Raw genomic sequence first — 16,083 nt, forward strand, 5'->3', positions numbered from 1 at the left:
ATTGTTTTAATGACAGCATAGAAATAGACACATCAGAAAGCTCTTTTACATACTGGGAGGCAAAAAAGGGAATTTGGAGACCCATGTACCAACTCGCTTTGCACTACCTAAGCTGCCCACCCTCCAGAGTGTACTTGGAAAGAGTTTTCAGCACAGCTGCGAACCTTGTCAGCAAACGGCGTAGGAGGCTACTTCCTCAAAATGTGGAAAAGCTGAAGTTCATAAAAATGAACTACAATTTCCACGAGAAAGGCCTTTCCCACCAATTACATCAAAATACAGAGACTTCTGTAATGGTGGATTCCAGTGGTGATAAATTAATAATGTGTGAGGATGAGGCTGAGGATGATGACAACATCTTCCCACAGTAGAGTTTGTTAACAGCATTGTTAACTTAGGTGCCTTAAAGCCATTGTTAGCTTGTTTTGTGGGGGCCCAAACAAACCAGGCACTTCAGCCACAAAAGTAGCATTCATTGGTTTGTTAAAGTGCGCATGTCCTTTTTAAGATCCTACTATCAACATCCAAAGAATGGTGGAGGATTATTATTATTTTTTTTGAACGGTATAAAGACAACAGTTTTATTAACAAAGAACAACATTGTATGCAGAAGTAATGTAAGAATGGATGTCTAAATAGACGTGTATATGTATTACTCAAAACTTCCACTTTGCTGTTTCATCAGTATTGCACAAAGTGTTTGTAATCTGCACTTTTCGTCAAAGGTACCTAGCTATATTTTAATTTTTTGGAAATTGGGGCTGATTCGAAGCTCAGTGATGACCTTGCTTTTTGCTGTGAATTTCAATGGCTCTTTTTAGTGCATTATATTATGGAACAAGATCCGATATACTCATGTCAGAGTGATCACAGACAATTTTTAGACACCTGGCGGATTTACCCTTCTGAAGTTTGTTTTCAATCAGCCTTTCAATTGCTTCTTTCTCATAAGTGTGACCACATACTTTGTTTTTACTGGGTTCACCATCTCCAACTGTGTTATGCTGTAGGAGTGCTCTATGTGACGGCAATCTCCTTTATCTTCCAAAGCTTAGTCTGGAGGGGCCGGTGACACACCCATTTGTTTTCTCAGGTCTCTTAGTTGTTCTTTAAACTGGATATATTTATCGTCCTGCTTCAGGACCTCCTCTATATTATTATTCTGAAGCGCGGTTTATGTCTCGTGTAAAAGCGCTCTTAGATCCGGGATCTCATCCGGTGGGTTACATTTTAACTTAAACCATACTTGCCAACTCTCCAGAAATTCTCATAAGGCAACTTGCTCCTCAAAATGACGCGATTCGCATCATTTTGGCCCCGCTCCCGCGACAAAACAGCATTTTGCCATGGGGCGGGGCCAAAATGTTGCGATTCGCCCCTCCCCTCCCGCCCTCCAACCACCTCCCCACCCTACCCGGGATCTCCTGGAATTAAGATTCCAAAAGTTGGCAAGTATGACTTAAGTATGGTCTCCTCAACTGCGTCTATATATTCAATGTAGTGTGTTCCAACATGACAGATTCCATGCTACCCACATGTTCCATGTCACAGTCTGTCTGAAGCATATCTAATGCCACTCCAGTTGTAATATCCATTTCTGTGTTTACACAAGTTTGGTAGTGCTTCAGAGATGAGAGGGAGGTATCCACAGAGGAGAAGGAGATTAAAGATGCAGCACAATGGTTTAATAATGTACAGTTTAATAACAGCATGGTTGGGCTTAAGGCAGCTAAGCTATTGGTAGTTATTGAGGTTAATAATAATGTAGGAACAATAAAAGAGCAAATTTAGGAACAAAAAAAAAGCAAAATTATGTGATTTTAGCATAGTTTAGCTATTTTTCTAAAAAATACAGATCCAAAACCAAAACATGCAAGGACGGTGTTGCCAAAACCAAAGCACGAATTTAATCCAGATCCAAAACCAAAACACAGGGTTCAGTGAACATCTCTGATTTAAATATGAGCTCTTCCAAACTTTTCAATGTAACCTGTAGCCAGCCCATAGACCACCACCAAAACCAGAGAAACATACGGCCCCAATAGGACTCTTATGTGTAGTCATTTCCCTTAATTCAATAATACAGATTTAAAAACTCTTACATTAGATTAAAAAAGGTAAGTTTACCTGGAGTGGGAAGATCTCGTCAACACAGACACTATTCTCTGGGACCGGAGAACAACTTCACCACGCCTCCTTCTTTTCCTTGTCTTTTGGTTCCAGACCCAGGTGTTTGTGAGATATATATTTATCTTAAATGTATGGGAACAAATCTTATATAAAGACATGGGCGTGTAAGTCCAGGTATATGATTTACTTAGTAACAGATCAGCACTATTTGAAAAGTATAGTCAATAATATTAACTAACTTGTACTATTTATTGTAAATAGCAGAAAAGCATTCTACGTTGCTATAAAAATTACCTGGGTCTTGTTTTGTTGGGGCTGTTCGCCTCCCTCTGCATTGCGGTTGGCAAAGTCCTCTCTGGAGATGGAAAGGTCGCCACCGATGCCCCAACCACAGTGTACCACATACATGTAATATATGAGTTTACTAAAAATTGTTTTTTTACCTTGCATGCGTCCAAGTTTTTCTGTTATTTCATGTACCTGTGATTTCTCTTTTTTCATGAGATCTTTACTCCTAGGCGGTTAGACTGGATTGGCAAGGTAATGGAAATATCAGTCACAATAATAAAGCTCTCCGTGCCTAAAAATATGTAACTCTGGATATAGTATACTTTACAAACACTAAGAGACACACAGACACATCAGATCTATGCAGACATTAACTACCCCCCACACACTCAGCAAGACACTAACTGCAGTAAAGATAACAACTGGGACATAAATTCACCTTTTGCCTTGCTGAAAACACTGCAATAGCTGCTGGGTTTTACTACAAGAGAACACTGCAAGAATACTATGATGTTGCAGCTACACTCTCCCTGCTACGTAATCAGATTTACACACAGTGCGGAGTGAAAAATGGGCCATGCCCTCTGTTGTTTCCCATTCCCCATTCAGTTAGCTGCCAGAAGGGTTTTAAGCACTAGATCAGAGGTGTCCAAGTTCAGTCCTCAAGGGCTACCAACAGTTCATGTTTTCAGGATGTCTTTAATCATACACAGGTGAGTTAATCTATTTGCCTGGGTCAGTAATTATCCCACCTGTTTCTACAGAGAGAAATCCTGAAAACATGAACTGTTGGTAGCCCTTGGACACCTCTGTACTAGCTGATTGACAAATTTGGATTGAATAACATATTTTAATAATTGCAAACATCATAAATAATAAATGTTGGACAGCCTGGTGGTACAACACATTTAAGTACAACTGTGTATGTTGACTTGTGGAAACGTCATAACAACAGAGAAGAAAGGGATACAAACAGTTAATATTTCTGGATTGATGGGGGGTCTATTGCAATCATTTTTTATTTTATTTTTATGAACTACAGAACAACATACCTGGACACATTAATTTTTGTTGAAAATCCAGAACAGTTTTCAATGAGGAATTCGACAAAAAGACACCACATAAGTAGGAAAATATTTTATTTACATACAAATAATTTAAACATATAAGTAAACAATCCAGTCAATTAGACTGTCACCTAATCTTAACTTCCACGTGTCTGCCCTCACAGCTAGCGATGGAACCTAGACAGAACAAATCAACACTCTTTTACAATAGTTATAATTAATGTGCATTATTTTGTAATTACATATCTACATGCAACCCTGGTATGTAACTATATGCGAGGTGCAAGATTCACTGACCAGGTATTCACGTTATACTAATAGCTTATGTTTCAAAGCTATATACTGTTCTTCTTCCTCTAAACAAAACTAGATGTATAATGTAAACTGTACATCTACCGGTAAGGGTTGGGCTGTCGATAAATTTGCTTAGGGTTAGTAAAATTGAGTTATACAACAGAACATTTAATATTTCTAATATTGTTAAGGCATTTAGGTTAAACCTTTAGTTAATTAAACCATTCTGATTGCATCTTTTCCAACATCTATTATCTGCATGTATAATTCAATGTGAATACACTGCCAGAATCAGATCTGAACACGTGTACATATTTAGAGAGATCTGCAGGTATATTCTGTAATGATCACTCTAGCTGTTGACCCGATACACTAGCGATTTCCTCTGACTAATCTGGATTACTGAGATTAATGTGAACCCGGATGGTCTTCACTGCAAGGAACACACAGATCACGGACCCCAGGTTAGCCCGGCAGGCAGTGATTGACAAATAAGTAGCTGGGTCTTATTTAGAGATGGGCGGGTCCGGTTCTCCGAGAACCGAACCCACCCGAACTTTGGGTATCCGAGTACCGAGCTGAGCAGCTCGGTACTCTCCCGCCCATTCCGAATCCAAATCGAGGCCGAACGTCATTGTGACGTCGTCGGATCTCGGGGCTCGGTTCTCGCGATACTTCAACTTTATAAATACACGCCTCCACAGCAATCCATCGCCATTTGACAGAGGGAGAGAGCAGGGTGTAGTCATAGGCTAATTAGAGCAGGGACAGAGAATACAATATTGTTCTTGCAATTGCTCTAACCAAAATCGCTAGTGCAGAGAGGAGGATAGAGGTTTATTATTTTTTCTTCATATTTGGCACTCCCCAGTGCTTTTGGGGTGTCCCCCATAATTGTGCATAAATATTTCTGGCTGTCAAAAGTCATATCTGTCAGCAGTATCTACTAAATAATTTTTAGCACTCCTCAGTGCTTTTGGGGTGTCCTCCCTAATTGTGCATTAATATTTCTGGCTGTCAAAAGTCATATCTGTCAGCAGTATCTACTAAATAATTTTTAGCACTCCTCAGTGCTTTTGGGGTGTCCTCCCTAATTGTGCATTAATATTTCTGGCTGTCAAAAGTCATATCTGTAAGCAGTATCTACTAAATAATTTTTAGCACTCCTCAGTGCTTTTGGGGTGTCCTCCCTAATTGTGCATTAATATTTCTGGCTGTCAAAAGTCATATCTGTCAGCAGTATCTACTAAATAATTTTTAGCACTCCTCAGTGCTTTTGGGGTGTCCTCCCTAATTGTGCATTAATATTTCTGGCTGTCAAAAGTCATATCTGTCAGCAGTATCTACTAAATAATTTTTAGCACTCCCCAGTGGTTTGCGCTCAGAATGGATTCAAAGCAGTCCACATATGATCTGAATGAGCAACCAGGTTCTGTCACCAGTCCTGATGTTAGTGTTCCCAGTACGTCATCTGGCCAAGGCGATGTCAAACAACAGAGTGTTTTTAAATTAGTGCAAAAAACAAAAACCAAAAAAAAATTTACTGTATTGAAGCGAAAAAGAAGTGTAACTGAGCAAAAGTTAAGTGACGATAAAAAAAAAATTGCAAGCATGCCATTCTACACACGCAGTGGCAAAGAGAGAATGAGGCCTTCACCTTTGGCTATTAGTGGCAGATCCCAAAAAGTTACCCAGCCTACAATTGGTGCACAACTACTGTTACGCGTCAAAGCCGAGCTGCAAGATAACAGTGAGGCATTACAGGAGAATATTTGCTCTGATTCACAAATGACAACAATCCCTGTGGAGAGTCCATCCAACAGTGGGATGTCTAATCGTGAGCATTCTGCTGATGTGTGCCTTAATAGCCCGAGTGTAGCCGGTGATACCCAAATTGAGGATGCCACTTTGGAATTAGAAGAGGATGAGGGGGAGATTTGTGTAGGCGACGAGGGCGCTAATGATGATGTTGATGATTATGATGCAGACAGATACCAAATTGCCTTTCTCAATTTCTATTTATATTCTAGATTATATAACGGCTGAATAGTTTTCTATTTTACTCCTAGTGGAGAGAGGATCTGATGAAGACAGATACCAAACTGCCTTTGTCCATTTCAATTTATATTGTACAGTATATAACGGCTGAATTTATTAGTATTTTATACAAGTGGAGGGGGGCCTAGAGAGACAGAAACCAAATTGGCTTTCTCCATGTCAATTAATATTGTACAGTCTATAACGGCTGGATTTTTTTGTATTTTATACAAGTGGAGGGGGGCCTAGAGAGACAGAAACCAAACTGTCTTTCTCCATGTCAATTAATATTGTACAGTCTATAATGGCTGAATTTTTTAGTATTTTATACAAGTGGAGGGGGGCCTAGAGAGACAGAAACCAAACTGGCTTTCTCCATGTCAATTAATATTGTACAGTCTATAATGGCTGAATTTTTTGGTATTTTATACAAGTGGAGGGGGGCCTTGAGAGACAGAAACCAAACTGGCTTTTTCCATTTCTTTACATATTTAACTATAAGTGTAGGGTGTAATATACATTCAAAGACGATGGCTGCATTGCCAATATGCATAGATGGAGAGGAAGACAATCTGTTTTGTGTGTAGAATAGGCCTACCAACGAAGAATTAAACTGTTTTTTTGGATGATTTATTACCTCAACAATTAGATTACTTGTCTCTAAAACAGTTGGAGCACTAAATTGGGTTAATTTAGGCCCAAAAACATGGATTTTCCCAAAAAATAGCAAAACAAAACCAAAACCAAAACCAAAACACGCAATGGCGGTTTTACAAAACCAAAACCAAAACACGACGGTAATCCAGATCCAAAACCGAATCCAAAACCAAAACACGGGGGTCAGTGACCATCTCTAGTCTTATTACACTATTAAAAGAGGACATTTCTATGTATTAAATTAATATTGTAATTAGAGTGGACACCAGTTTAGTTACAACAAATAATTTACAATAAACCAATTTTAAAAAATATTTTTTTTAAAGTTGTAACAATGTGATGTAGCCTGCCCCACAGATCATTACTGGGGCCTAACTATCAGTTGCCCGGCACCATAGCAAATTTTCTGGGGTGTTGGGGACCTGGCAGTGCATATCTACTCACTGCTTCAATGGAGTCTTATCACCCAATAGGACCCACTGTGCAAGCCCTGGCCCCCTCTCACTGCCGCGTTCAAAGCATTAGCAATGGCTGCCATGGCGGTAGTTACTCCCATTTTTATTACCTACTAGTGAATCAAAGGAGCATTACATCAAAATAATAAACATAAATAATGAAAGTGTGATCTCATGTACAGTATTTTGTTTAAGAAACAACTAGTTTAAGTGCATTATGAGTTACTGTTTGTTCATACATTAGTACATACATATTTTGAGAACACAATTTCCCAGTGATATGTGCTCAAGATTGTTCCTAATATCTACAAATGACTATTGCGCCTCCTTGTGGACGCTTGTCCACATCTTTTGGATTTTAACCAATTCTCCTATAAAAAATGTTTCTGTAGTTCCTTTTTTTTCAAACATTCTTGCTGATGTCCCTAGAATAGATCTCAATTTCCTAAGAGCGGTCTAATGAATTTGGAATGAAGACTAGGGGGTAAATGTATCAATCTGCGGGTTCTTCAACACCCGCATGTTCAGCCTCTTCCGCGATTAAATTTCAAGCGGCGCTGCATTGTAAAGGGAAGTTAACCCTTTACAATGCAGCGCCGCTTGAAATTTAATCGCGGAAGAGGCTGAACACGCGGGTGTTGAAGAACCCGCAGATTGATACATTTACCCCTAGATCTGTTGCTTTCTACTTATACATATATCAAACTAAAGGAAACATATTAGTAAATGGAGATGCAAAGTATATTGAAAGCAGGTGCTGACACACAGGTGTGGTTCTTGAGTTGACTGAGCATTGTGCATCTCATCTTGCTTACGGTCAGGAATAAAAGTGCTGGGTAGGCTCAGTTGCCTAAAATGTTATCTCTCATTCCTGTAGGAAGTGATTTTGGGTGATAAGTTAGCAGATTCAGTAAAGTGCCAAAGATTACTCAACTTGTTAATGTTTTGCAAGGAGCCGTGGATAAAGTGATACTGAAGCATGAAGGAAAGATTTCATTAGCGGGGATGAGAGTTTCCTGACAAAATTTCTTATGGAAGATTTATGCCTCCTCCATGCAATTGTGTTGCAGACATTGTAGATCCTCTGCCCAGGGGCAAACGCAGGATTTGTAGAGGGGGGTTTCCACACCACACCACCAGTGGGCGTGACCAGCATGCATGAGGGCGTGGCTATTATATTAGACAGTGCTTGGCTGCTCTCCAACTCTTCCTATCCCCACAATATACACGTGTAATGCTGCGTGCACTACTGTTAGGTGCACGGATCTCTCCCTTTTCAAGCAGAGCTGTGTGAAGCGGGGGCGGGGTCCAGCCACTTCAATTATATTGTGCCCCAGGCTTGGAGGGGGTTTTCTGGCAGTAGGAACCCCCCCCCCCCTCGGTTTGCCTATGATGCCATTCTGGTATCTTGTAAGCAAGTAAGGAATAGGTGTGAAGATGTAAATTAAGCATGGCCCTTTGAGATGTTTCTTTTTTTGGGTTACACATAACTTTGACATGTTTCCTATAAATTGTAATTTCTGCACCTACACAAGACTGGTGTAGTTTTCAAGTCGATAATGATGATTGATGGAGACTATTTGCTCGAGAGCATCTGTATGCTAGCTTTAAGGTTGCAATTATTTTAAGACGCATATAACTCAAAATACAGACATGGAAACTAAGTGTGCAGAATCATATTTGCACATATGCAAACAGGCAACTTTTACATTTAGCTCTAAATCCATTAAAGACTTAAATTACTTCCTGTATAAATTGTGCCTGGAAATGTCTAACCAGCATTTATTTTCTAGAATTCAGACTCTCAATTGCCCTGGATAATCTGGAATATAACACTATGGATTATTATAATGTGTTTTTTTTGGACCAATAAAAAGTTTTAGTCTTCCCCTCTTACCATCCTTTCCTATACATAAGTCATTTCTCACTGGTACGTAGCTTCTGCCCTGCCTGAAGGACGGATGTCTTCACAGTCATAATATGGTCAAAGAGAAAAAGCTGGCAAAAAATTCTAAACATATAAGTACATATTCACATTATCAAACATGTATACACACAATCATGATTCTGAACTATGTGACCTATGGCAGATGTTACATGAGCATATAACTTTTGTTTTACTTTTTACTATAGCACGGACTGTTTGGAATTATGAGAGATACTATATGTAGCCTGTGTTCCCCAGTATCACTTTATGTTCACGCCTTTGGAGCTGTCATTCTGAACGTTCTCTATCCAGCCGTCATAATAATACATGTTATTAAGTGCTCTGTTTTATTGCATGAGGATGGGCTCCTTGAGGGCTGCCAATCATTTATCAAACAGTTCCTGTACCGAATAGAAGCCTGTTATTACTGGGTGATGAGGGCTTCATTCATTGTCTTCTAAATCAGTCGTTCTGTAGGCGGCAGCTTCAGGACGTTCCACATTTCTACCCGAGCCCCTTCTTTTTCTTGCCGACTGGGACTATATGTCCCTTGTGTGGCTCTCTTTTTCCTCATTGCTACCATAATGATTGTGATGACGAGTAGTAGTATGAAAAGCATTCCTGTTCCTATGGCTGAGCCAACCAGAGTGGAGGACTTTGCAATTTGGATCAAACGTGGCTTCTGCATGGAACACAGAAGGGTGAAAATACATATAATATGGAACTGCGAGTATATATATATGCAGGGAAATGTTTGTTAAAAGGAGTCCTGACACAGAAAAAAGTGGACTATCTGCCAGTAAATGAAAAGGTCAATAGTAGCTCAAGTACCTGGCAGAAGACATAGGTGCGCTAGCCACCAGTCAGGGTGTTGTACTCTAGCCACCAGGAGAGTGAGTCTCTACTGTAGATTAGCTATTAGGGGAGGTGGGGGGGGATTGTGTTGTTCACTAGCTATCAAAAGGCAATCTGTACGTTTAACATGCCTTTGTATGAAATTAAGTTCATGCAAGTATCTAGTTAACACATGTAATTTGTTACATAGTCCCTCCTCAATAGTCCTAAGCTGTAACGGGGAAAGTGTAGTATAGAGACACAGGGCTTCCTTTAGGTTAGCTGCAACCCATGTGTTTGCTACTGAACTCTTCCTACTACTTAAGCAATGGTCCAGTTTTCAGCACTGTATGGTGTAAAGCACAGTAAGAAGGTTCCTGTAAACTGTTTTCATTGACTGATGCAGTGAATGATCGATCACTACCTATGGCCAAGTCCGTGCTATTCATGTGCTGTACACAACATTGTAATTCCATACCTCTCAACATTGTCCAGGCGTAAATCAGTACAAAGTGTGCATGCAGTCCGTACCCATGGTCATGGGCGTGAGACGTGGGGCATATCTATCAATAGGGAAGCACTAGGCCGTCCCTTAACCCCTTCTTCTAAAAATATCCTTGCATTGCTGTGCGCACCACTGGCAGGTGAACGCACCACATGCTAACCATGGCGAGTCCGGCATACCTCCCAATATCCATATTCCTCTGTAAAAAACCCTGAGTGTAAGTTCTCAATAGAGACCCGTATTGAGTAGAGGCACTGACGACATTTAAAATCCCTGTCTCCCAGAATTAAAGGAGGCTCAGAGCTACTGTTACTCCACAGATGGTGCAACACTACACACAGCCCACAAGGTATTCTCCAATTGGGCTATAGAAGATCTTGCTCTTCTAGGAATGATGTACAGTGCTTTTAGTAAAAATGTTATATCTGAAACAATTTGGAGCTAAATATCTAAACAAAATTTTGGGTTTGTTTCCATAGTCCTTAAAAACATACAATTACAAAGACTCACCCTCATTGTCATCCATTCTACTAACGAAGGTCTAGGATCACATGTTCAGCTATAATTCCCTAGACATCCATAGGTTAAACATACAGATTACCGATTTTAGAACTTCACCTAAGAAAACATTTTTACGTTGCTATAATGTAATTCTTTTAACACAATTTAATAGTTTTTTTACAGAAACATTTTGGAAAAAGTTCAATCATTTGCTGTTGCATTTGGCAGTTTAATTATACAGTATATGGAAATACAAAATATACAAATCAGTAATATACAGTTTATACATATGCATTTACAAAGCACAAAACCAGTGTTTATACAATTGAATCATTTCATTAGCAGATATTTCAGTAATAGTCATAAGTTACATATATCGGGTCTGATGTAGAGTTGGACGCAAGTTCAAATGATCAGCGTAAAAAGCACTTTTGGCCAAGGATCTGTCTCAGTTTGCACTCAGACTGATCTCCCCCTTGTACCTCTCTGCAGTTAGAGAGGAGGAACGGGGAAGTTAGTTGGCGAGTATAGCAATATAAAGGCATGTTCATGCTCTTTACTTGCTATGCTGAGTTGAAAGCAGCCGTAGATAGGCCTCTAGGAGATGTATATTTTGCGTATGCTCTCTGCTGGTGCAACAGACCTTGCTGTATTAAAAAAGAAGTAAAAATACACACTGGCCCATAAGACAGATAAAGAGTTGTGTTTGTGCAAATTGTATAGTATTCTGAATCGCTTGGATCTAAAGATCCGAGCTACTTGGAATACTGTGTAAATTACGGGATGCAATTTACACTTACGACTTCAGTTTACATTGCATCCAACTCTACGTCAGGCTCATAGTTTGTTGTTTATCCTTCACACCACTTCAATTTTCCCATAGCCTAGAAGCTGTAATATACACTAGATGAAGTTTACAATAGGAAGACGGAGAAAACTTTTAAATGAAGGCTGGGAATCTTGTGTCTCTAACCATTTACTGTAAAGGTCACAACACAAGTTTAAATCCAACCATTTAGCCTGATCATAAAACGCCCGACATTAGTGTGGTTGGCTGGGAACACCCACACATAGTGCTAGCTGTCACTGGCCATCTATGGTGACCAGTGGACCCCTAAACAAGTAGACATTTTGGGCCAATTCACTCTAACGCAGAAAAATTTGGCCAACATAATTGTTACTTGTGACTACCATTAAACTACTACTATCTGCTTTCTTTGTACAGTCTGCCACTCTATTCAATGCATTATTTTCTGCCCCACCACCATTAGTCTAGAACAGTGTTTCCCAACCCTAGTCCTCAAGTACAATAATTATACCACCTGTGCATCTTTCAAAATGTGTCAGTCTGTAATGAAAACACCTGGGCTCCAGCAAGGAGATATGGAAAACCTGCACTGTTAGGGGTACTTGAGGAATAGGGTTGGAAAACACTGGTCTAGAACTATTGTTGCTGTAGTTCAACATCAGCTGTAAAGGCACAAGTTTCATAAATAGACCTACACACAAACACCTACTAGTGACCCCTCATTGACAGTGTTAACTACATCCAGTGTAGCATGGACATCCAGAATGGAACAAATGTCAGAAAGAGAAACCAATTGTATTGTCTTATCTTTAATGTAAGAACAGCTCTCTTTACCCAAAAGTTATTCAGTGTACGCTACCATGAATAAATAAACTGACATATTAGCATTAATATATGCTACAGTAGATTTTTAAATAATAGAAAAGCAATTCTGTTTCTATAGATTTTTTCCTTATGGTCTCCATATATATATACAGCACAAGTATCACACCCTTTGTGGCAACAATCAGTCCGCAACAGCTGAGCTTGCAGAACAGCTGGAAGTCAGTACAAATTACTATTTATCACGTAATGGGGTTTGTCACAATGTCAAAGGCAGCTCCCCACTTTTTTTTAATGCATATCCTTAAATTAATATTAAAATGATTTACAAATTATTATTTTCTGCTGCTTGGTTGAATAAAAAACCTTATATTAAAATTGTTTGTAACCGGCTTGAGAGCTGAGATTTCATCTGACATGTCTCAATTCAGATTGAAATAAATCACATCACTCTCTCTTCCCTGTTTTGCTGTAGTTCAAATCAGCTGTAAAGGCACAAGTTTCATACATAGACCTACACACAAACACCTTTCCAGAGGCGCACATTGGGGGGATGAATGCTTAGTGAGTACTGTGCTAGTTTACCTAGTGTATCTGCTCACGCCCTAGAAGTGGGTGCACGAATATGTGCCCATGCAGAATTGTGTGATCCTGTCACGTGATAGGGTGGGATGTAGGTTCTGTTAGTAAGGGTGTCTTTGCGCAGTTTGGAACAGATGCAGACTGTGAAAAAGATGGATATACACCTAAGAAGCCGTATTACTGGTAGGGGTCGGGTGCAAAAAGCAGTTGGTAACAATGATGTTCTCCGGCATTAGTGAACCTCATGTGTTTAGGTGTTGTGATTCCATCACCGACGCTTTCTTCGTCCCTCGATACATAAGCATTTGAGCAAAACTTTTGTGTGTGTGTGTATGAGATCTGGGAGATCTCCAAAGCAGCTGCATCCTGGGGTGTGGCCACATGAATTGTGTCACCCTGGCCACGCCCCTTGTCAAAGTATACCAATGTAGGGCAATTACAGCAGGGGGCAGGGCCAGGATTAAGCGATTATCCCCGCTCCCACCCAGGCAGGAAGAGGGCAGGAAGCGGGAAGTTGCCCTGCTCTCTAGGGAGTACGGGAGAACACCCAAACATTTGTGAGTCTCCCGGACATTCCGGGAGAGTAGGCAACTATGGCATACTTGCCAACATTTTTTTTTTTTTTTCCGGGAGATGCCGGCTGGGACGTGGGCGTGTAGGGGGCGGGGCTGCGAAATCGCGTCATTTTAGCCCCGCCCCCGTGACGGAATGACGCAAATCGCGTCATTTTACAGTGGGGGCGGGGCTAAACGCCGCGATTCCGGGTGAATCGCGGCGTTTAAACTAAATTTTTCCCCCTTCCTATCAGGGAGATTGCCACACTCGTCCGGGAGACTCTCGCAAAATGCGGGAGTCTCCCGGACAATCCGGGAGAGTTGGCAAGTATGAACTATGGATGAGTGTGCCCTTGAATTTTACCCTGTCTGTTCTCAATAGCGTTTCTGTTTGACTTGCTTACAATAAGTTATTTACACACTGGCGTTTACAAAGTGTTTTTTCCCCCTCATGTTAAAATAAAAGGAAAAAAATGCCTATCACCAGCACTGCACTTATGAGCGCATGTAATATCAGTTTAGCTGTATTTACACCTGTGTCCAATCTACAACTTTTACACACGTGACAAAACAAGAAGTTGTTGTCTTGTTTAAGCCAGAAGCATGTGGAAACGCATATAGAAAAGCTTTTTAACTGCATCTCATTGCGGTTACAATGCTCTCCCACTGAAATGATTGTAAGTTTTCAACTGCATTGATGAAATAAAACGAGGATCATTCATAAAATGCACTGCAGCCCAATGTACATGTACATGAAAATACAAATATATATATACGATCTCTTTTGGCACAATGATGTTTAAAGCCGTATCCATTTACATGTACTTAACTTGCATTATAAATCCATCATTTAAGTGTGTAAGTAGTCTTAGAGTTATATCCATTAAGAAATACAAAATGTTTGGGAAATTATTAAGGTAGGTATGTAGTGCCACGTGAAGCATTCTAACCACCTTGAGTAGATGATGTTGCACTAGTTACTGCTTTTAAGACAATTGTTTTTATTTTAGGACTATAGGGCTTATTGTCTAATCCTTATTATAAAGCTTATGGTGACATCATAAGGCACTAACACAAAACTGAATTGTCATAGACTATAATATAGCCCCATTGCTGTCAGTGGTTTCTAATGCCCAACTTTATCATACAATATTCCAGTGGTACAGCCCATATAGCATACTGCAGGTGAAATATTGATACATAATCATTAGTTACCCTGTAGCTGACATTCAGTTTAGGACAAATACGCAATCACAATTAATTAGTTCAATCATAGGCACAAATAGGCTTTTGTTAAATACAGTGTAGTAGTCTATTAATGTAGGATAATATACCCATTAAGTGCTGCCATCTAGCATAAACGTGGCATTATCATGTAAAGCTCGGTCTACACACGTCCAGAAAGCTGTACTTGCCACCTATGCAAATATGTCTCACTCATTAAGGCACATTGAAGAGGGGGGTTCTGGATGTTTACCACATCTGAGCATATATTCCGAATCAGCTCCAACATAATGTGCACCACAGTTATAGTCTGTACATGTTAAAGTTGCAGCTGGTTCTCCAAGTGGTACCTGCAAAGTGGTTTTATGCATCTTCCAATGTCTTAGGGAGTTTCTGCTACAGAGTTGTTTTCTCTGGAGTATTTCGATGCATTGTGTAATTGTTGTCTCGTTACTTGAATACAAAGACTAACCGATAACATTTCCAGCCCACACTCACATTCACTGTACAGTACCAAGAATTCCCAGGTTGACCCCCTTAGTCATCATCTGCAACAATAGATGAGAATTTTGTGGCACCAATAATTTGGCACTTTGAGATCCCCCTGTCAACTTTTCCTGGTTCATATCAAACGCTCCTCAGGAGGCACTTTCAAGACACTGTCCATTTCTAGCCGTGCCCCTGCTACCTCCTGCTGGCTCGGACTGTATGTGCCTTCCGACTGTCTTCTCTTCCTCGCTGTCAGCATCATGAAAATGAGTACAATAATACACAGAAGCAAAAACCCACAAGATACGGGGACCGCAACTCCAAGTAGAGGAAATGGGATGACCCAGGCAGCATAGCTTGTCTGCAAGAAATGAACAGCAGATTATGATAGCTGCCCCAACGCAGAGGTACAGGATACATGCATTAACGCTGTAGTGGTAGGTTGGTCAGCAACAGGCTGAACATATAAAGCTATAATATAAAGAGAAAGATTGGACTGGGACCAAACCTAACCAGATTCTAGCCTCAGTAGTAAAATATATTCACTACTTCGTCAACTGGAAAAAGCCCAGTACTAATTCATTCAGAGTCGTTCAAAGAATTGACTACTGTAAAACATAAATAAACATAGTCATGCACAAATCAAAGCATCGCAATATGCAAAACATTTCCAGGGTGCAATGTAATCAAGAGACCAACGTGCATCAAGAAAGCTTAAAAAAATAAATAAAGCTCAACTCATCCGAAAACAACATGCAAGGTTATACATAGAATGTCCTGACAACAAGCACTTATCTTTAAGCTCTAAATAACAAGCAATCAGACCTAGTCCCATAACACAGTTTTGCTCAACTTGCACTTCAGACTTTTTAATTACTGTTAATTGCATTAATAATTCAACACTGAATT

At 40.0% G+C, this 16,083-nt stretch overlaps 1 protein-coding gene across 2 annotated transcripts in view; it reads right to left on the reverse strand.

Annotated features, from left to right (window-relative positions):
• Positions 1 to 7,524: 7,524 nt before the first annotated feature.
• Positions 7,525 to 16,083, reverse strand: part of CRB2 (crumbs cell polarity complex component 2) — a 109,101-nt gene continuing 100,542 nt past the window's right edge. Inside the window, exon 13 of one of the 2 annotated variants that reach the window (XM_075184733.1) lies at positions 7,525 to 9,537. In XM_075184733.1, coding sequence (XP_075040834.1) covers positions 9,313 to 9,537 — 225 coding nt within the window. In that variant the 3' untranslated portion in view covers positions 7,525 to 9,312. Of the gene's footprint in view, positions 9,538 to 13,800; positions 15,536 to 16,083 lie in introns of those variants that run through there. The other variant, XM_075184732.1, reaches the window with a different exon arrangement.

This window comes from Mixophyes fleayi, chromosome 9 (genome assembly GCF_038048845.1).
Source record: "Mixophyes fleayi isolate aMixFle1 chromosome 9, aMixFle1.hap1, whole genome shotgun sequence".
In the NCBI taxonomy this organism is placed as follows: domain Eukaryota; kingdom Metazoa; phylum Chordata; class Amphibia; order Anura; family Limnodynastidae; genus Mixophyes; species Mixophyes fleayi.